The sequence below is a fragment of the Lithobates pipiens genome, unplaced genomic scaffold (genome assembly GCF_037356315.1).
Source record: "Lithobates pipiens isolate NorthernLeopardFrog02 unplaced genomic scaffold, aLitPip1_a1.2 Scaffold_16, whole genome shotgun sequence".
In the NCBI taxonomy this organism is placed as follows: Eukaryota; Metazoa; Chordata; class Amphibia; order Anura; family Ranidae; genus Lithobates; species Lithobates pipiens.
The window spans coordinates 498,872,995-498,895,841 of NW_027507748.1; the positions used below are offsets into that span (position 1 = coordinate 498,872,995).

Here is a 22,847-nt window from a genome sequence, read left to right on the forward strand (position 1 = left end):
GAAACAAAGAGGAAGTAAACCCATCAGGGTTTACTTCCCTCTTTAAGGCTGATCATTGTAACGGATACATTTATAGGACAACTTGTTCTTTTGAAAAACAACAGAGCGAAAAAAAAGAAAGAAAGAAAAGGAATATAGCCTTTACATCTAAGAATTAGTAAGCTGCAATGTAATAAAGGTTTGATTTTGGGTTTAATACCTCTTTAAATCAAGTATTGTTTTGTTTCCTACATTTATGGGCTAGAGTTCTAGATATGGAAACAAAATAAAACATACATGAATATATTTGTGAAGGCATACTTTTATACCATGGTTACATGGAACCATTAGGTATTGAATTTCATTTAGAAGCGACTGAATTGATCATTTGTTTGGGCAACAATAATCTTCATATTTAACAAGAGTATATGTAAAGCTCTGCGTAAATTGTCAGCGCTATATAAGTAAATGAAATAAACAAACGAGATTTCCCATATTGCACTGTCCCTATATTAAATAACCCTCCGAGGGTGATAAGTATAATGCCTAGTTATATATTTTTATATTACATTATTGATTTATGTATCTATAAATGTCTACTGAATAGTATCAAAAAGTGCAAAGTGCTACATTAAATAAAATAAACACACCAGAAAGGTGATAGAATCCAAATAAATGAAAATCAAGTGAACAAAGGTAAGTAACTAAAAACAGTCTCTTAAAAAATTACTATTTTGATAAAGTGCAGAAAAAATGCAACAAAAAAAAAGTAAAACGCACTACAGAGTCAATTGAAAACCTCCACGGAAACACAACTGCTTCAATTAAGTGCAAAGCTAAAAAACAGTGAATTGATCATGAAGTGCCAAGTGCGTCTTATAAATGTGCAAATAAGTAAACACTCTCCAGAGGTGATATAAGTGAAACACCCTAATAATAAACAAATGATATACAAGAAAATAAGAAAGAGTATACCTAGACCAAAAAGAGGGTACCCTCTCCTGATCACATGGGAATAAACTTTAGAATAAACAAAAAATATATATAGTAGTAAACGCACTACAGAGCCGGCTGTAACATACGTTATATCAGAATGAATCCAGCCTCTATAGATTAAATATACATATTGAAATCCATCAAAAATAAAAAGATATAAATATTCAAGTCCATAAATAAACAACAGTCTCCTTTAAGTGCAAGTGCTTTGTGCAAACTTGTGCAAATTCAACTGAGGTGTGGATCTCCCAGTGCTTAATCCCGCTGTGATCACACTTTAGTGGGCAGTGGCCCCTTACCTATAGCAAGGAGGGATTCGCATAGAGGTATATAGATTTCTTTATATGTCTTCTCTCCTGGTAAATTCGGTCACCTTCTCCTTTGAATTTTATTCTTATTGCTCCATAGGACCCAATAGATTAATAGAGAGGGAATACCATAGTGTAGTATTTCACAAATAGCATTTATTAAAAAAAATTCTAACACAGGCTACTCACACATTAATAGATAGAAAAAAAGCCTTTTTCTAGTAATAAGCAGCAAGTGCATCCACAGTCAGCTTCCTTCCCGTCCCAAAAGACGCACTTGGCACTTTATGATCAATTCACTGTTTTTTGGCTTTGCACTCAATTGAAGCAGTTGTGTTTCCGTGGAGGTTTTCAATTGACTCTGTAGTGCGTTTACTTTTTTTTTTTTTTTTTTTTGCATTTTTTCTGCACTTTATCAAAATAGTAATTTTTTAAGAGACTGTTTTTAGTTACTTACCTTTGTTCACTTGATTTTCATTTATTTGGATTCTATCACCTTTGTGGTGTGTTTATTTTATTTAATGTAGCACTTTTTGATACTATTCAGTAGACATTTATAGATATATATTTTTATATTACACTATTGATTTATGTAACTAGGCATTATACTTATCACCCTCGGAGGGTTATTTAATATAGGGACAGCGCAATACCAACATATCTTTAGTTTCATATTAAGTGGATACGGCGTGATCCATTCCGGTAGTAGCAGCAGCCCCTGACATTTGATAGATCACCAGTGGTAGCGCAGGAATAAAACACTATCATTTAGATTTCCCGTATTCTCTTCCTCCTCAAGTATCCAGTATAAACAAAGTGCAGAATGTGTAAAGAAAGCAAATCATAAGAACAAAAACAACAGCACCATCTAGTGGAATATTGAGTTCTAAACCCTGAAATGCACATGTTTATTTTACAAAGACAAGCTATATTATTTATATACATATAAAATGTAAAAGGAAACAAAAATATGCCAAAGTGGTTCTAAAAATTAAAATTATTTTTATTGAAGAATTCAATAACAAAAAATAAAAAAAATGTCCAGTGGTGTTTCTTACCCCAGATGCAATGCCACAATGTTAGTATAGTGTGAAGACACCTCCAAGTGTCACTCATTCAATCTCTACTTATCTCTCACTAAGCATAGATGATTCCAGGGGTGCAGCGCAGGCCATACAAATATTTGTAGACATTTTCAGGCTGCTGCAATAAGGCAAAGATTAAATTATAAAGTGCAATAACAGAATTCATTTTTCAGGCATCTGATTCAGGACTAGATCGCACCTCATGCATTCATTCCAGTGTTTTTTCTGCATCCAAAACGCAAAGAAAGTGGGTTACATGGTTTTCAGCGGCATAAGTTCTTACCAACGCTTGCAAGTCCAGTGCGCAGTAAAACGCATGAACAATGCACTGGAACACACCTACATGCTTCAGAAACCGGACCCTAGTACAGTGGGGAAAAAAAACAAGTAAAAAGATCTGGAACGTGGAAACGCATCAAAAATGTGCATGTGCAGAAATGCATCCGGAATGAAACTGGAGGACGTTTTTGAGGTGGCTGGTTTCTATAGATTGCAGCACTTTGCATTCCACCTTTTTTTTGCGCACTGCCTTACTAAAAAATGTTTGTTACGTTTACACGAGCAATAAAAAGAAAAGTATGTTAAAAAAGACATGTGGGTCACATACAGCTTTGGCACTTTTGGCAAGTTTTTGATGTGTTTATGAGTAGTTTATAAAGTGCTGTCTATAGTGAAGGTTCTCATTTATTCAGGTCATGGCTAATAGTAGTAAGCCCTTGTACACACGGTCGGACATTTCAACAACCAAAAAAAAAAAGATTTTGTCTGACTGATTGTGTCCAAAACTGTTGCATACACACGGTCGGACAAAGTTGTCGGAAAATCCGATCTTTCAGAACGTGATGACGTAATTTCGTTACGATGGGACTACGTTCAGGCTAGTAGCCAATAGCTTTGATGTAGGAATTTGATCTGAGCATGCGTGGCACTTTGTCCGATTGGAATTCTCTACACATGATTGGAGTATGTCCGATCGGACCAGTTTGTCGGAAAATATTTCCAGCAAGTTGGAAAATTTGGTCCGACGGAAACAGTCCGATGCATACCACACACAGTTGGATTATCCGACAAAACGGTCCGATAGGACACATTCCGACGGATTCTCCGACCGTGTGTACAAGGGCTTAGTCACACTCAAGTGGTCTTATTATGCAAGGCTGAAAACATTTTGCAGTTAATCCAAGCCATTTCTATCTCTCCTTTTCTATCTCTCTAATGCCGCGTACACACGGGCGGACTGTATGGCGTACTTAGTCCGTCGAAACACATTTCAGCGGACAGTCCGCTCGTGTGTGGGCTTCAGCGGACTTTTTCAGCGTGCAGTCTGGCGTACTAAGTATTTCGGATTTTTCGAAATTCTGTCCGTCGTACTTTGGTTTCAGCGGACAATCCGCTCGTCAGTAGGCTAGTTCGACGGACTAAGAATGGTGCATGCTCAGAAAGGATTTACACGGCGGAAAGGTGCTTTGGTGTGTATTGGACTTCCCATTTCTAGTCCCGTCGTACGTGCTGTACACGTCATCGCGCAAGCTTTCGACGGACTGTTTGTGCATCCGTGTGTGGTCAAGTCCGTTCAGTCGAAAGTATGACGGACTGTCCGTCGGATTGTATGACGGACTAAGTACGCCATACAGTCCGCCCGTGTGTACGCGGCTTTAGGAGCCTTTCCTCCAGCCAGTGGTGTTTTGGCTGAAAACAAAAAAAACGTTTAACACATTTAGGCTCATTTAGGAGCATCAAGCACTTGGGTGTTGATTCATTTCATTGGCCAGAATAATAAATTCATTTCAATGGCCAGAATAAATTAATGCTTAACTGCTAAACATGCCTAGCGAGTTTAGATGCCACTGCTCCTGGACACGCTGGCAGTGGTTATTTTCCTGCCATATGTGGATGGACAGGTAGGCTAAACACAGGGCTCGACAAACCCCAGGCGCCAGGTCGCCAACCAGTGCCACCGCCAATCAGTGCCACCTGCCACCGCCAATCAGTGCCACCTGCCACCGCCAATCAGTGCCAGTGCCAACCAGTGGCACCTGCCAGTGCCACCAATCAGTGCCACCTGCCAGCGGCAACCAGTGCCACCTGCCACCACAAATCAGTGCCACCTGCTAGTGCCAACCAGTGCCACCGCCAATCAATACTACCTGCAACCACCACCCTGTGCCACCTGCCACCACCCAGTGCCAATCAGTGCCACCTACCAGTGCCACCTGCCACCGCCAATCAGTGCCACCGCCAACCAGTGCCAGCTGCCAATGCCAATCAGTGCCACTGCCAATCAGTGCCAGCTGCCAATGCCAATCAGTGCCACCGCCAATCAGTGCCACCTGCCAACACCAACCAGTGCCACCGCCAATCAGTGCCATCCGCCAGTGACAACTAGTGCCATCGCCAACCAGGGCCACCTGCCATCACCAACCAGGGCCACCTGCCATCACCAACCAGGGCCACCTGCCAGTTTCAAACCAGTGTCACCTGCCAGTTTCAAACCAGTGTCACCTGCCAGTTCCAAACCAGTCTCACCTGCCAATGCCAACTAGTGTCACCTGTCGGTGCCATCTGAATGAATGAATGAATGAAATACTTATATAGCGCACAATGCGAACTGAATCGCCTCTAGGCGCTGTGGCGAGCTTTGATCATCTGCTAAAAGAGGAAGGTCTTGAGTTTTTTCCTAAAAGCCAGGTGATTTTCTTCCAGGCGGATGTTGATTGGTAGAGCATTCCATAGCCGAGGCCCTTGGACAGCGAATCTCCGATCACCCTTGGATTTATACCGGGCTTTGGGCACGAGGAGGAGGTTTTTGTTGGCTGATCGAAGACTGCGGTTTGGTGTGTAATGATTTATTTTCTCCATTACGTATTGCGGAGCTTCTCTATGCACGCATTTGTGGGTGAAGCAAAGGGTCTTGAACGTGATCCGATTTTTTACGGTTAGCCAATGTAAGCTCCTCAGTGAAGGAGAAATGGATTCCCAGGGTTTTTTTCCTGTTATCAGCCTTGCCGCCGTGTTTTGGATCAGTTGTAATCGTGCAAGTTGATATTGTGGTAATCCTATGTAAAGCGAGTTTGCGTAGTCCAGTCGTGAATTAATGATTGTTCCAACTACCACTGCTTTGTCATTCTTTGGGATAAAAGGGATGAGTCTGCGAAGCATGCGCAGCAGATGGTGAGATCGACTGACTACAGATCCTATTTGCGCATCCATTGACATTTGTGCGTCTAAAATAACCCCGAGACTCTTCGCTTTGGTCTTTGGGGAGATAGTCTGCCCAAAGACGGTTGGTGGAGACCAGGAGGTTTTGGTTGCGGGCTTATGATTTGGGTGTAAGATAAGAAGCTCTGTCTTTGATTGGTTCAGCTGGAGGGAGTTGGTGGTCATCCAGTCCTCTATTGATTTGAGGCAGTTTTCAAGTTGTTGTTGGTGATCTTTTTTTCCATTGATCCGGAAATAAAGTTGCGTGTCGTCAGCGTAAGAGTGGAAGCAGAGATCTGAGCATCTGATGATTTGAAGGAGTGGGCGAATGTAAATGTTGAAGAGAACGGGTGACAACGGAGAGCCTTGAGGGACTCCGCAGGTGACTGCCCGAGTTTCGGAGAGGAATTTTCCTAGTTTCATTGTCTGTGACTGATTTCCTAGGAAGGACGCGAACCAATGGAGATCTATGTCTTGGACTCCGGCTACTTCTGTGAGGCGGACGAGTAGAGTATTGTGATCTACTGTATCAAACGCTGCACTTAGGTCTAGCAGTACGAGGAGACACGCCTTCCAGTGGCAACCAGTGCCACCTGCCAGTGCCAGCCAGTTCCATTTGTTGCCAGCCTTACTCTTTCTGGTCAGCCCATACCCCTGATGTAACAGCGTTTCAATGGAGTTATTGACTGGGTGCTCCATTGTGAGTTAGGGATAGGGGGTGAAAATGAGTGGCCTTACCCCGGGAGCTGAAAAAAAAACTGGCTCCTAACTTTTTTAACTGGCTCCTAAATTCAAAGCAAATTCGTCAACCCCTGGGCTAACATGCAGGGTCATTTATAGGCAGAAAAAAAAGAAGAGCGCCAGATGCCCTTAAGAGCAGGATCAACAACATCCAGTGTGTACAAGACCTAAATCTCTAACGAGTGTCAGGAGCATGTTCCAGCATTTCTAACCCTGTTGATTACACATTCCATGGTGAATGGATTAAGTTAAGGCAGATGTTGCTTGTCAAGAAACAGCTGTCCAATGCTGTTTTCACACTGAGGTGCTATAGCGCTAAAACTAGCGACTGTAAAGCGCCTCTCCTCTCACTCCAGTGGGAAAGCCCAAGTGCTTTCACCTTGGAGCGGTGCGCTGGTAGGATGCCAAAAAAGTCCTGCAAGCCACATCTTTGAGGTGCTGTAGGAGTGGTGTATACACCACTCCTACAGCGCCTCTGCCCAACAAAATCAATGGGCAGTGCCGATGCAGCGGTGCTTTTAACCCTTTTTCGGCCGTTAGCAGGGGTTAAAAGAGCCCTGCTAGAGGCCGAAAAGGTCTGCAAAAGCGAAGGTAAATCGCCGCTAAAAACAGCGGCGTTTTACCGCCAACGCCCCAGTGTGAAAGTAGCCTAAAGCTTTTTGAAAACCTTGTGAAATAGTTTTTATTTTTGGAAGGAAATACATTAAAAGCAATAGCTTCCTGAACCACTTCTGAGATCCTGAGGGCTTGTCTACACCTGCAGCAACTCTTGCTGCCCATTCAAGTGATCTGTGGTGGATCGCTTTTCAGAGGGAAGTTGACAGGTGTGGGGTGTCACCTCTGCACCATCGGTTACCCTAAAAAGGTGTACAACACCTTGTTGCACACCATTACGGCAAGCCCGCTCTCATTCGAATGGGACAAGAGTCACAGCTGGTATCATTTTTGCTATGCCATGTGTACAACCCCCTCCAGCTGCTGTGTAAGGTTGGGGGGGGAGGGGGGGGACCAGGACTCAACCACCTATTTTTAACACCCCTCCCCCCTCAACTGCAAGTGTAAATAAGGCCTAAGGGCTTGTTTGCAGCACTATCCTTGCGTTTACTGTGCAGTTCCGCATGCTCATTTGTATGCCATTGCTGTGGATTTTTTTTGTATTTTTTCTACTAAGTTGCATTTACATGTGTTCACATGCATGTACAATTACATACATAATGATGCATACTGTTTTTATATATATATATAATGTAAAAAAGCACTGCAAGGTATAAACCAGGTACATTTACATTTTTTTATTCTTGTATATGCATTGATAAAAAATGCATTGGGGCGTAAAAGAGCCCTAAGGCACATTCAATTGGGGGTGGGGGGGGGGTGGGGGGGAGGGGATGCACTGATCTAAAGAAATCGATTTGCAGTAGAATTTTTTTTTTTGCACCTAGGCAGTTGCCATTATAACGGCTTAAAAAAAAAAAATCTTCTTAAAAGTGAGCAGTATGGGATGCCCTAGTAATCAGTTTTATCTTCATATTTGCCACATTTTTCTATTGTGGCTAGATAAGTGTTTTGACCATATCCAACGGTTTTATTGGTTGGTAAATTAAAGTGTGATTTATTTGTATGGTCGGCACAATGGGGGTTATTAACTAAAACTGGAGAGTGCAAAATCTGGTGCCCTGCATAGAAACCAATCAGTTTTCCCATTTTATTGTCAAAGTTTAACTGAACAAGCTGAATTTAGACACTTATTGGCTACCATGTTTAGTAAATCAACCCCATTATTTGAAGTAGAGAATGGTTACTGAGCATTCTAATAAATATGAAAGGAATATGACTATTATTGTATCTACTCATAATGGATCAAGCATTCTTGGATAAAATGCAATACAGTAGCTGTGTCATATTTAATTTGTACACCATTTTAATTACCAAATGGAACTTTGATTATGCCTTTTAGTCTTTCTGCCACCATAACTGGCATGCAATATTGCCAGTCACGGGTAAAGACACATGGAATGTTTTATATGGCAGACCAGTCAGAGCCTATCTGGACGGCAGAGGAATTTCTTCATATGTAATTGTAATGTAAGGAGGTTTCATAGGTAAATACCAATATTCAAAATTATAAAACAAATAAAAAGTCTTCTGTAACACCGATTTCCCATAAATGTCAAGGAGGCTTAAAAGAAGTTCTTTAAATGATTGATGAGGTCTATAAGGGAAATAAAACTTGCGAATTTCAGTTGCTAATGACTTGTTCCCATGTGGGCCGAAAATGGAGCTTCCATTCCCCAGGTACACGGGCTCTCCACTATACAAAAACAAGCGAGTATAGTTTGTCTGAACGCTCTTCTTGAAGGTGGCGCCAAGCTCTGATAACTTCTGGTAGGTCCGCAGCACAAATTTGCTGCAGTCATAGGAGTCAAACCACAGAGTTGAGTTAGGTGCCACTGATTCCTTCACAGTCCACGTCTCATAGTAAATGCCAGTGTTGTTATCTTCTTTTATCCATTTTGCTAACTGATTAAACATGGAACCTGTTATATCAAAGAGAAGTAAACCAAGTTACAAGCCATAAAAAGTATGATAAATCAGATTTTCATCTGCTAAACGTTAGATATGTAATGGTTAAATTAGGCTTGGGACGGGACCAGCGTCTGCATGTAACTTTTGGCTGGCCTGCTGGTTTCTAATGCTACATATACAACAAACAAAAGGGTATATTTGACAACCTCAGCACCACATCCCTGGGTTAAAGATTATCAAAAAACATCATCCCCCACATGGAGGTGGAAACATTATGCTTTGGGGGTGCAAGGGGCTCGACACGTAGTCCCCCTGGGTCAACCCCCACTACCTCTGTGAGATCTGAATTTGGTGCTATCGGCATCTATTGATGCATAAGTTGGCCGCAGGTTTTGATGATTAAGTTTAAGATGGCAACTCCTCTGTTGAGGTGTTCCTTTTGTTGTGGGTGAAGTTATGTTTTGCGATATTTGTTATGTTTCCACCCCTTTTTTTGATACTGCTTGGGGACTTCCCTAAGGTCAAGAATTAAAGGAGCTGTGTCCGTCATGAACGAAAGAGAAAATGGCACAGCTATTGCTGTTTTTTAGGGCTGTGGAAATTAAAGATTAATTCCTCGATTAATCGATTAATTTTTTTTGCTCTATCAAAATTATTTTGATCGATCAAAAAAGAGTTCTGTCAGAGATCCAGTGACATCACGGACATCAACGTCATTGGACTACTCCCCCCTTCCCCAAGTGCCTCCATCTGCTAAAGAAGGGAAGGGGGGGAGGAGTCTGGTGACGTTGATGTTCTGATTAAACGCAACGTGTACGGGGGAGGTGCTACACATGACATCAGCCGCTGCTGCCCTATGGAACTAACATCATTGTTGGCTTTACATGCTGTGTTTTTATTATATTTATATGAGTAAAGTCCTTGCTGAGAAGTTTATGGTCAATGTTAACTCTTTTGATACCCGCTTGCATGACCACCTGTTTGCACAGGGGTCCATGCCATAAGGTGAGAGTGATTAGTTAGACCGGAGGTGGAGGGATTGTCACGCTACTGTGGAAAAAAAAATTACTTACGTCAGTGCTACAGTTTTAATTTAAAACATATTTGTGTGAACTGTGGAGTTAAGTCATGGATTGTGGAAACTAACTAGTGTCGGGTGATTGTATATAGTGTATACCACATTTACCACTGACTAATGCAGAGTTGCAATGCAAGGAGATCAGCTAAAAAGTAGTTGGATCTGTATATGCATTATAATTAATTGAAATGAGTCGACTAAAACAAAAAAGCACAAATTAATCGAACACAAAAATTATGTTCTGCCTAGTCCTCTCCTGAAGGTGGCTTGATAACCCTAAGGTCAAGAATTAAAGGAGCTGTGTCCGTTAATGAACTCCAGAGAAAGGGATTTTACGGCGAGTACAAAAATCTCAGTTTTACCTATAATAATGATAATAATAATAACCTATAACTCCGTTTTTTTTTTTTTACATTTTGCTTATTAATAATAAAGATATATGTTTTCGGTCATCGGTACATTTTGTGTTTTTTTTCTGATGGGTAAACCTCCTTAAAAGTCTGATTTATTTAGGTTTTTTGATAATCTAATGCTACAGTGTGGGAAAAAAATGTATTTGATCCCTTGCTGATTTTGTATATTTGCCTATCTGACATTTGCCAACTGACATAGAAAAGTCTATAATTTTAATGGTAGGTTTATTTTCCCAGTGAGAGACAGAAGAACAAACAAAAATATCAAGAAAAACGCATTTCATTTTAATGAGTGAAATAAGTATTTCATCCTCTATCAATCAGCAAGATTTCTTGCTCCCAGATGTCATCTATGCAGGTAACAAGCTGAGATTAGGAGCACTCTCTTAGGCCCCTTTCACACTGGGGCGGTTTTCAGGCGTTACAGCGCTAAAAAGAGCGCCTGTGTAGCGCCTGAAAAAAACGGCCCCTTTCACTCCAGTGTGAAAGCCGGAGGGCTTTCACACTGGAGCGGTGCGCTGGCAGGACGGTGAAAAAAGTCCTGCTAGCCGCATCTTTGGAGCGGTGAAGGAGCGGTGTATTCACCGCTCCTACCCATTGAAATGAATGGGACAGCACGGTTAAAACCACCCCGCTAGCGCACGCAGACCGCCGCTAAAAATAGCGGCGCTTTACCCCCGATGGCCGCACCGTCCCAGTGTGAAAGGGGCCTTAGAGGAGATAGAAGCAATCTATCAGATTCCAATCTCTCCACCATGGCCAAGAACAAAGAGCTGTCCAAGGATGTCAGGGACAAAATTGTAGACCTACACAAGGCTGCAATGGGCTACAAGACCATCGCCACGTAGCCTGGTGAGAGAGTGTCAACGGTGCGATTATTCGCAAATGGAAGAAACAAAATAATGGTCAATCTGCCTCGGTCTGAGGCTCCATGTAAGATCTCACCTCGTAGAGTTTCAATGATCATGAGAACAGCGAGGAATTGGCCCAAAACTACACGGGAGAATCTTGTCAATGATCTCAAGGCAGCTGGGACCATAGTCACCAAGAAAACAATTGGTAACACACTACACAGTCAAAGACTGAAATTCTGCAGTGCCCGCAAGGGCCCCCTGCTCAAGAAAGCACATGTACAGGCCCGCCTGAGGTTTGCTAATGAACATCTGAATGATTCAGAGAAGCACTGGGTGAAAGTGCTGTGGTCAGAGGAGACTAAAATCGAGCACTTTGGCATCAACTCAATGCACCGTGTTTGGAGGAGGAGGAAGAGGAATGCTGCCTATGACCCCCAAGAACATCATCCCCCACATGGAGGTGGAAACATTATGCTTTGGGGGTGTTTTTCTGCTAAGGGGACAGGACAACTTCACCACATCAAAAGGGACAATGAACGGGGCCATGTACCATCAAATCTTGGGCGAGGACCTCCTTCCCTCAGCCAGGGCATTGAAAATGGGTCATGTATGGGTATTCCAGCATGACAATGACCCAAAACACATGGCCAAGGGAACAAAGGAGTGGCTCAAGAAGACGCACATTAAGGCCCTGGAATGGCCTAGCCAGTCTCCACACCTTAATCCCATAGAAAATATGTGTAGGGAGCTGAAGGTTTCAGTTGCCAAACGTAAGCCTTGAAACCTTAATGACTTGGAGAGGATCTGCAAAGAGGAGTGGGACAAAATCCCTCCTGAGAGGTGTGCAAACCTGGTGGTCAACTACAAGAAACGTCTGACCTCCGATTGCCAACAAGGGCCTTTGTTACCAAGTACTAAGTCATGTTTTGTGATGGGGTCAAATAATTTCACTCTTTAAATGCAAATCAATTCATAGTTTTTTTTAAATGCGTTTTCTGTCTCTCACTGTTAAAATAAACCTACCATTAAAATTATAGACTGATTTCTTTATCAGTGGACAAACATACAAAATCAGCAGGGGCTCAAATACTTTTTTCCTCTCACTGTACATATAGGAGCTGATTGCTACAATTACTAGGTTTTATAGTTACATAGTTAGTAAGGTTGAATAAAGACACCAGTCCATCCAGTTCAACCTGAGTGAGTGTCTACAATTGTCCCTATCCCTGTACATTGCACACTCACATCAGTCCCTACCCTCAAGGAGCCCACAATCCAAGGTCCCCATTCATATACTATGGCCAATTTGGGACGGAAGCCAATTAACCTACCTGCATGTCTTTGGAATGTGGGAGGAAACCGAAGTACCCGGGGGAAACCTACGCAGGCACAGGGAGAACATGCAAACTCCAGGCAGGTAGTGTCATGGTTGGGATTCAAACCAGTGACCCTTTTTACTGCTAGGTGAGAGTGCTAACCACTACACCACTGTGCCGCCCTAAATAGGGCGGCACAGTGGTCCCATACAAATAGTCGCGTTACGGTAACATGTTTTGACACACATTACCCAAATGCATTCCTTGTAGTGTGGTGCGTTGTAGTGCTTTTGATTATGAATGGCCTGATAGTGGGTGAGTGGCACTAGAATGCAGGGCGGTTCAGTGCCTTGAAACAGGTGGAGCGATAACCTTCCCGATGGTTTTTGTATAGCTCTGGCCCTGATCTTCCCATTACCACAGACACCTCAGTAACATTTCTCCTACTGCTCCATGGGCATTGTTACTTCCACTCGTTCAGGGGCACTTAGTACTCCCACTGACACCAAGACATTTTGTGCTCCCACTAACCATTGACTGTCCTGAGTGGGTGCAGTTCCCAAGGTATGTACAGTTATCATTGTTTAACAAAAACAGTGATTTGCACTAGAAACCCAGGAGATTCTCCAAGTGCCTACAAGTCACGCGTCACTAGGAAATCAAAATAATATACATAAGCTAGACAAATGTGATCTAAAAACTGCAAACTTCCACAAGGTGGAACACTACAGACTGGGTTTGGGTAACCCTGCAATGTGGTATATAATCACTTGGGTGCCTTGTCATGGCCTCTGCAGCTTACGCATGTATTTGCAAATGTGTGCAAGCTGAACCCCTGTTTTTAATGTGAACTGTTAGACAGGAAAATTTGGTTTGTTGCAGGCTGGTTGGCAAGTTGATCAGGGAATTTTTCTTTGTTGTTATAAGAGAGGTGTAAAATAACTGCAGGAAATGGGAGCTGCACAAAGCAAACAATCAGTATTTAGCAATCATTTTTCTTGCCTTAGCTAGAACATGAAGGAGACGTCTGAATGACTGCTGTATGTAAACACATCCTCATTCCTGTCCCTGTAGTTTTTACATAAGAAGCTATCAAAAAACTTTCATTTCACATTTGAATCTTTACCTGAGATTGTTGCTACTGGAACTAAAGTTCCATAGGTCCGCCAGTGTTCATCATCTATCCCTTCAAAGAAACAGGCTGCTCCTTGGTTACACCAGAATGGTTCCTCTATGTCAGACCGTAGGTGGGGGAACGTACAGTTACCAAGTTGGAAGAGCTCATACCATTCTGCAGTGTAATTTTTCCCAGTCAATGAGCTTTTGAATCCAATGGCATCATGCATAATTTTCTACAAAAAAAAAAAAAATACTTCAAATTCTGATAAAATAACACATTTATAAACTTGTACTGTCTGCAAAAGCAAGTCTGCCATAGCTTCGTGTTGTGATAAACAGCCCATTAAGGTCCAGGGAAGAATAATTGTGGATGGAGTTTACCTGCTGCCTAGACTTTGACATATTATAAAATAAGCTGTTGGTAATGGTAGGTCTGTCTATAAGTATGCTAGGGACTATTCTATGTTTTGAAGTTGGCCCTACAGTGTATAAATAGTCCATATTTAATATTCACAGCAAATAATTTCCACGCTAAAAACATATTCCCGCGTGTCAACTGCTACAATCAAAACAAAAGACTCTCGGTAGTACCATAGTGCGTGGAATCACAGGACCATTTATTAGAACACAGCATGCAGTACAGAGGGATTAAACAGTCATCCCAGCCACAGCTAGCCTACAAAGACATCTCTAGTCTAGGCTGTAGAGTAAATAGGTATGATCGCTCAATACTATACGCTGCCCTGAGCAGATAGTGGTCACTGCTGAAGGCTCTGCCCCTCCATAGCTCACTGGAGCACTGGGCAGTGGAGGGGGTGGGAAGGGCTTGCTCAGGCTCTCAGCGAGAGGCTGAGCCAGATGTCAATCCAAGTTCCTGGGTGGATCCCAACCATAGGGTCACAAAGTTTACCCAGCCTGGACCAGCTCTGTGACGGCAGCCGACAGCAGGCTTTAGCCCAATGTTGGCTGAAAACAGGTCACAGGAGCGCAGAACGAACTGCACTCCTGTGATCCAGAGGAGAAGTATAGCCAAACGTGTTTTGGCTGTACTTTTTCCATTAAACCATCATGCCATGTTTACCTATAATTAATTGTGCAGTATTACATCACTGTGCACATATTATCTCAGATAAGCATGACAACACTTAGTAGTGATGACTACGGTAAGCCATCACTACAGTAAGCCCTCTAAATGCTTTTCTCTCGGCAGAAGAAAAGCAGCTCCTAAGCCGCGTTTGTTCAAGTGCATTTAGACACATCAAGTGCTTGGGTATTTATTGATTTCACTGCCCAAAATATTAATTTATACTGGCCATTGAAATTAAAAAACTATCAAGCGCCAAAAGCGCCTAACACGCGTTTAGATGCAGCAAGCATTTTTTCTGCTGAAAAGCTCTTCTTTTGAACGCACAAGTGATGGGTTTATTCTTTTCTTGTTTCAATTTTTTATTGAAGGAAAGAACAATAAATTTCAATAGGATGCATCAGAGAGAAGTCTTCCACCAGGATAGGGGGAGGCAATAGTAGTATAGTGACTCAATGCAGAGGTAGGGACACAGCCCTTTGTAACAAAATATAAAAAACATCAAAGCATAAAAATATATCATAAGGATACTTGGTATGGGTTAGAAGAGTATTGATAACGGGAATCCAGGAACCAATGTGATTCCTAAAAACAAAGGCTAGTTACCAAGGGCTTCAGTCAGTTACCTCGAGGTTAACAAAACAGGTGTACAAGAGTCCTTGAAAAGGATAAAGGTTAAAATGTAGGATAAACATTGTAGGCCTGAACTTAGGAGGATTACAGTTGGAGGGGAATGTCCAGCCTCAGCATGATGGGCAGACAGATTGCTTGAAGCTGTTGAGAGGTTCACATCCAGAAGAGAAGAGCTGAAAGGTGAAGGAAAAAGAGAGGAAGAGGGGAAAGGTAGCTCAGAAGGAAGGAGGTGAAGGGCAAGGAGGGAGGTCACCGGAGAGGGAGGTAATGGCCAACCTAGGGTTTCCAAAGGTGGTCACATTTTTTGACCCTGTCTAGGAGAACTGTTCTATATTTTAGCATGAATCATGGCTCTGGTAACTCTATTCTTTGTTTCCAAGACAGTGAGGTGAGTGGTTTTCCAGGCCTTTGCAATGGTTTGCTTCGCAGAAGTCGTAACCTGCAGTATTAGCTTGAATTGAAGGTTACATCAGGAGGTTTCTTATTGAGTAGAGCCATGGCTGGGTCGAGTGCTAAGTTGCTACCAATAAGGGTGAAAAGGATATGAAAAAGGTCAGCCCAAAATGATTGGGCTAATGGGCAGCTCCACCAGATATGGAGGTGCGTGCCGGGAAACAAGCAGGAGAGTAGGACGGAAGGTATTTGGCAATCCGGGAAAGGACCAGGTATCAGCAAACCAATACTTTGTAATTAATTTCAGAGGCTACTACATTTTGGGTTTTTTTCTGCCACTAAACTCCTGTAAATGCCTGTGCATGGGACATCATGCACACTTGAGCTCAAAAATGCCTGTTTTACAGATGCTTTTTTTTTCTGCCTATAAATGCACACATAGGCGTTTACAGGAATTCAGAGGCGGAAAAAACCCCATTACTTGCACGTTCAAGAGAGGAGCGTTTTGGCTGAGAAAAACGCCAAAGCGTGCCCAAGGCCCCATTCAAACTTGTGCAAACTGTCATTCAATTTTTGGACACATTTGCAATGCCATTACTTCTAATGGCACCCCAATTGTGCCACGATTTTTCCGGGAGATAAATTGTGTTGCAATCGTGACAAATCACAATGCGACACTTGTCCCTTAAAAATAAACATGAACTTCTTTTGGGTGACAACATTGCACATTGCGATTTGCTGCGCTTGCAGCGCGATTTACCGTACGACAATCGCTGCAAAATCAGGGTGCGGTTGGGGTGCCATTAGAAGTGACAGCATCGCAAATGCACCCTGCATTTTGCAGCCATTTGAAATTGTGGCGATTCCGCCTGTGATCATGTTTGAATGCAGCCTGAGTCATTGCGTCCAGATTAGTAGAAAGCTGCGATCATCTGCAGGTGATTTTTAGTACAGTGACCACCTCACTGAAAATTGACACTATATCTAAAGCCTAAAGATGTTTGCCTCCACAGTCAGCAGATGCAAAGCAGAATTTTTAATATATTATAGAATTCTTAATATATTTCTAGCAATGAAAATGTAATTAACTGAATTTTGTTCATAAACACAAGTGTCTATTTTTGTGATCTCTAATCGTTAAAAAAATAAATAAACCTACAAAATGACCGAGAAGGTCTCCATACTTGAATTCCCAAACTGGTGCTTGTAGTCGAAAAATCTCAATGGTGTCGTCATCTTTCATCAAGGGAATCGAGCCATCTGCATATCCGGTAGGGCAAAACGTATACTGGGCTTGACAGTAGGGATCTGTCTTAGGACGATAGTCAAATCGTCTACATATAAAAAAGAAAATGAAAAGATTACAAAAATAACTTTAGAATTTGCTGTATGCATTTACTACAGTCATCTATATATTAAAGCCCAACTACAAGCCGGCCATAGACAGTTAAGCCTTGTACACACGATCGGATTGTTGGCCAACAAAACCATGGACTTTTGTCCAAAGGGCGTTGGCCCAAACTTGTCTTGCATACACACGGTCACACAATTGTTGGCCAACAATTACAAACGTAGTGACGTACTATGTTGTTTTTCAGCTCTTTAGCGCCACCCTTTAGGCTCCTTCTGCTAATTTCGTGTTAGTAGAAGTTTGGCGAGTGTTAATTTGCGCTTTTCATTTTGCACTTTTCAGTTCATTTCTGAACGCCCATTCGTCAACCAGACATGTTGCGGAATCGGAGGAGATAACATGTTATTTATTATTGGCCTTGGAGTTATTGCTTCAACGTTATTTTTTTGGTTGATTGGTTTGATTTGGTAAATTTTCTATATTTTTGGATGCATAGAATGCACTTTTTGGTTAAGTTCTATTGGCAGATAGCATGTCTAATTTTATTTGTTTTCTTTTTTTAATGCACAAAAAAAAAATTGTGGCGAATAATACTTGGCTATGCGTTTTACTTCAAATAACAGTTTGGGAGCAGGCAGTTACATTTAAAAAAAAAAAAATACAATGTAAAATTGACAAGGGACACCAACATAGTTGTATCTTTGATCCTAAAAACTACGGGATAATGATGTTGTGGTAACTTGCCCAAAGAAAAAAAAAAAAAAGGAAAGAATAAATAATATTAGTCTTGATATCACTAGAAAAAAAAAAAGCCTTTGAAAATGTGTTTGCAATAACTTCACGAGTATCACCAGCAAAGCAGCTTCATTATTATCCCATTAAAGAGACTATGTGCTGCATTTCAAGATTTCTTGATTTGCCACGTCACGAATGTTAATTCTCCATTATGAACGCTAGTTTATAAGACTGACCGCTTCTGGCTCGTCCTTCGGACTTTTGTCCAACGGACTTGTGTACACACGCAATTGGAAAATCCAACAGCCATTTGTCCGTGGAAAATGTATAAACCTTCCACCCAACATTTGTCCATGGAAAGTTGGCCAACAATTGTCTGATGGAGCATACACATGGTTGGATTTTTCGCCAACAGCATGCCATCACACATTTCCCCTCGGAAAATCCGACTGTGTGTATGAGGCTTTAGAATCTGGGCTGGCTCAGCGGGACCGGACCAAGATTCGAACCATGTATTTACCAAGTTGATCGATCAACTTGGGCACAACCCGCCTGTCGGATTTAACATGTGATTATTGCCAACAGCTGTTATAGTACGAGGAGTCTTCACAAAGTTTCCGCACATTTATATTTTTGTTGGAAACGGTGAGGGCTGAAGGGAGTAGAAATTGGTTGTGTCTGCCATGTGACATATGTCTGGCAAGCCTGCTGACCTTGCAGTTTAGTATGAACTCACCACCCCCACCATAAAACATGGTCATGGCAGTAGAGCTGCACGATTAATCGTTTAAAAAAAAAAAAAAAAAAAAGCGATCTTGATTACCTACCCCCCCCCCCCCCTGCTAAGAGTAGGTGATACTTTCATATAAACAAGTAGAGAGATTATCTGCTCACTCAGCTGTCAAAAGTTTTAATGTGAAAGATGATGTTGTGCTGCAAAAATCGTAAGAGTATCGTGATCTATCGTCTAAGCAAAAAAAATTGTGATTCTCATTTTAGCCAGAATCGTTCAGTTCTAGGTGGCAGCATCATGTTGAGGGGATATTTTTCTTCGGCAGGGACAGGGAAGCTGGTCAGAGTTGGTTGGAAGATAGATGGAGCCAAATACAGTGCAATCTTAGAAAAAAAACTGATAGAGTCCGCAAACGACTTGAGAATGGGGTGGAGGTTCACCTTCCAGCAGGGCAACGGCCCTAAAAGCAGAGCTACAATGGAATGGTTTAGATCCAAGGAAACTCATGTGTTAGAATGGCCCAGTCAAAGCCCTTGTACACACGGTCGGAGAATCCGTCGGAATGCGTCTTATCGGACCGTGACGTCAGATAATCCGACTGTGTGTGGTATGCATCGGACTGATTCCGTCCGAATCTCAGTCCGACCCAATTTTCCAACATGTTGGAAACATTTCCCGACCAACTGGGCCGGACGGACCTAATCCGATCATGTGTAGAGCATTTTCATCGGACCAAGTGCCACGCATGCTCAGATCAAATTCCTACATCAAAAGCTATTGGCTACTAGCCTGAATGTAGTCCCATTGTAACGAAATTACGTCATCACGTTCTGAAAGATCGGATTTTTCGCCAACTTGGCCCGACCGTGTGTATGCAAAAGTTTCGGACACAATCCGTCGGACTAAATCCGACGGGCAAAATCCGACGGATTTGGTTGGCAAAATCTCCGACCGTGTGTACGTGGGCAAAGTCCAGACCTAAATTGAGAATCTGTGGCAAGACTTGAAAACTTTTGTTTACAGACCCTCTTCATCCAATCTGACAGAGCTTGAGCTATTTTGCAAAGAATGGGCAAAAATGTCACTCTCGCGACCCACGGCTGGGCATATAAAGGGAACGTACAGGTACGTGATTGTGCCCAGCCGTGTCATTCTGCCGACGTACATCTGCATGAGGTGGTCCTTAAGCGGTTAAGAAAAAAAAAAAAAAAAAAAACATGAGGGTTTACAACCCCTTTAAGAGATTGGCTATTAGGAAACAAGTGCTAGAAATGAAATGCGGGTGATCATAAAATCGATTTCTTGGAGATCGTTAAGGGATACAGGGATCAATTTTTCAAAGACAATTTGCTGCCTACAGTATCCAAATCCTGCTGTAGGCAGCAATATAACCAAATGATGTCTGCATAATTGATCCCTGTGTCCCTTAGGCCCCACTCACACTTTTGCCATGCTAAAACGTCCCTTTCAAGTGCACAAAAAGCACATGAGAAATTGTCCCCTTGAAGTCCCTTGTAACTGGTCACACATTGGTGAGCTGCATTTTAAAAAGTTCTACATGCTGCATAGTTTGTGCCCCGTTTAAAAAACGCAGCTTTGTGATGCATTTCGGTGCGTTTTTTGAGTCACATAAATGTATTCACATTTTTTTTTCTTAGGTGACCAGGGCTGAAACCGCATCTAAAACGCATATGCGTTGCGCTAAATTTTAATGCAATGCATTAAAAGAGTGCTAAGCATTTTTGAAAAGGAACTAGGACCTCCGTCCCCCACCAACCCTTCTTCAAAATCCTTGGCCACTGCGCCATCTCAGGGACAGCTGCAGCAGTGGGGAAAGATTGCATATCCGCTGCACGTGGTATTTGCGTCTGTATTCATGTATGTTCCAACAGGTACATGAATCTGTTCCCACACCATCATTTGCCATGTGAAAGGACAATGGAGTTCTGAAAAGGGTGGCAGGCGCTGTATGAATTCCCCTGGAGGTGGCCTAATCACACAGTACAGAAGGGCTTCTCTGCATGATATAGATTGTCTGCAGTCATAATGAGAACAATCCGCATCTTGTCTATATGGGCCTATTGATTACAGACTGGGATTAATTTACTAAAACTGGAGCGTGCAAAGTCTGCATACAAACTACCGGTAATCAGTTTCCAGGTTTAGAACGTATAGTGCAGGCGGCTCTCCTGTGCAAAACCCTGCACTTTTGGGGTGCGCACACTCGCCAGCGGCAACCCGCTCCTGCTGCGATTGGACACAGCGGGAGTCAATCAGTGCATGCACTAGGACCACCGATAGTTTGTCAGACCGCAGTTCTGCCTGTGTCTATGTAAACAAGGCAGATCGCCATTCTGCGAGAAGGGAAGGTTGTGATCTTGTGTTCCTGCCAAGCAGGAACACAGATCTCTGCCTTCCCACAGTTAGTAATCACTCCCAGGGAACACATTTAACCCTTTGATCGCCAGCCTCATTAATACAGTGACAGTGCAGATTTCTTTTTTTTTTTTTTTAGCACTGATCACTATACTAGTGTCACTGGTCCCCAAAAAAGTGTCAGTGTCCGATTTGTCTGCCGCAATCCTGCTATAAGCTGCTGATCGCCGCCATTACTAGTAAAAAAATAAAATAAAAAGTCCATAAATCTATCTTATTATTATTTAGGATTTATATAGCGCCAACAGTTTGCGCAGCGATTTACAACACGAGGGCAAACGGTATAGTTACAATACAATCAGAGGAGTCTGCTCAGTAGAGCTTACAATCTAGAAACCCTATAGTTTGTAGACGTGATCATTTTTTGTGGAACCCAAATCAATATTACGTTTACTGGGTTTTTTTTTTTACCAAAAATAAGTAGCAAATTACATTTTGCCCTAAATGAATGAAAAAAAAAATAATTTTTTTTTTATTGGGTATTTAAAGCAGGAAGTAAGCAATATATAGATTATTTTTCAAAATGGTCTTTGTTTATAGCGAAAAAAATAAAAACCGCAGAGGCGATCAAATACCACCAAAAGAAAGCTCTATGGGGGGGGCATCAATTTCATTTGGGTACAGCTTTGCACGACTGGGCAGTTTTTAGTTAAAAAAATGCAGTGCCATATCGCAAAAAAATTCCTTTTCAGGTAGGAAGATAAATCTTCTGGGGGCTGAAGGGGTTTAAACAAGCTGAGGTTAGAAGCTGATTGGCTACCATTGCACAGCTGCACCAGATTTTGCACTCTCCAGTTTTAGTAAATCAACCTCACTGGCCATACACCCATAGATTATCTGCAGATTTTCTATGGCTAGATGGAAAAAGTGCAACAGATTTCTCCATGTTCGCTAAACTGTGTGGATGGATTAATCTCCCACTTTTTCCATCTAACCATAGAAAATCTGCAGATAATCTATAGGTGTATGGCCAGCTTAATTAATAGGCAGAAAGCAACTATTGCTTGTTTATAGTGTGCTATGTCCACCTAAACAAAGTACAGAGTTGTGACTTTCTATGATGTGACAGTGATCAGATAAGAGAAGTCCAGTGTGGTAAGCTTACCTGTATGGTACTGGCCACAGCCCAGACACACAGCACACTGACACCCCAATCAGGACCAAAGATAGCGCCATCCCCGGACCAGCCATCACTTCCCTGCCTCCCACAAGTCTCAGGGCACTTCTGCCTTCACATCAACAGGAAGTCAAATGACCAATCAGGCTGACAAGCACTTCCTATTTCAAGTCCCTTTTTGAGCATTTGTTTTCATTTATTTATTCATATGTGGATCACGTGTTAGTTTTATTTTTACATGATCTCTATACAGTAATCTTCACGAGTTCCCCCGTTGCCAGGAATCAAGATGGACGCCCGGGGGAATTAAGGAAGTGATGTCTGCAACAATGGGCAAGGAAGTAGGACAAGGGAGGGGAGAGTCTGGGGGAGGGGCCAGGGACGGACGTCAGCAATACACTGTGACACTGTAATAGAGAGGTGTAGTGTGCTGTGATGACTACCTTGCTTAGTTAGTGGGTGCTGCATCATATGAAGGGTTTAGTGACAGTGTGTTGTGATGATGGATACACTGTGTCAATGAGTTGCTGCATCATATGAAGGGTTTAGTGACAGTGTGTTGTGATGATGGATACACTGTGTCAATGAGTTGCTGCATCATATGAAGGGTTTAGTGACAGTGTGTTGTGATGATGGATACACTGTGTCAATGAGTTGCTGCATCATATGAAGGGTTTAGTGACAGTGTGTTGTGATGATGGATACACTGTGTCAATGAGTTGCTGCATCATATGAAGGGTTTAGTGACAGTG

General features: G+C 42.3%; 1 protein-coding gene across 1 annotated transcript; it reads right to left on the bottom strand.

The window, feature by feature from the left end:
* Positions 1-2,262: 2,262 nt before the first annotated feature.
* Positions 2,263-22,294, bottom strand: CLN5 (CLN5 lysosomal BMP synthase). Its single transcript, XM_077483096.1, has 4 exons — positions 22,084-22,294; positions 16,883-17,057; positions 13,621-13,846; positions 2,263-8,844 (listed from the first exon to the last, which is right to left on the bottom strand). Exons 1-4 carry the CDS (start codon positions 22,167-22,169, stop codon positions 8,351-8,353), a joined length of 981 nt encoding a protein of 326 aa, XP_077339222.1. The 5' UTR covers positions 22,170-22,294; the 3' UTR covers positions 2,263-8,350.
* Between the last annotated feature and the right edge of the window lie 553 nt (positions 22,295-22,847).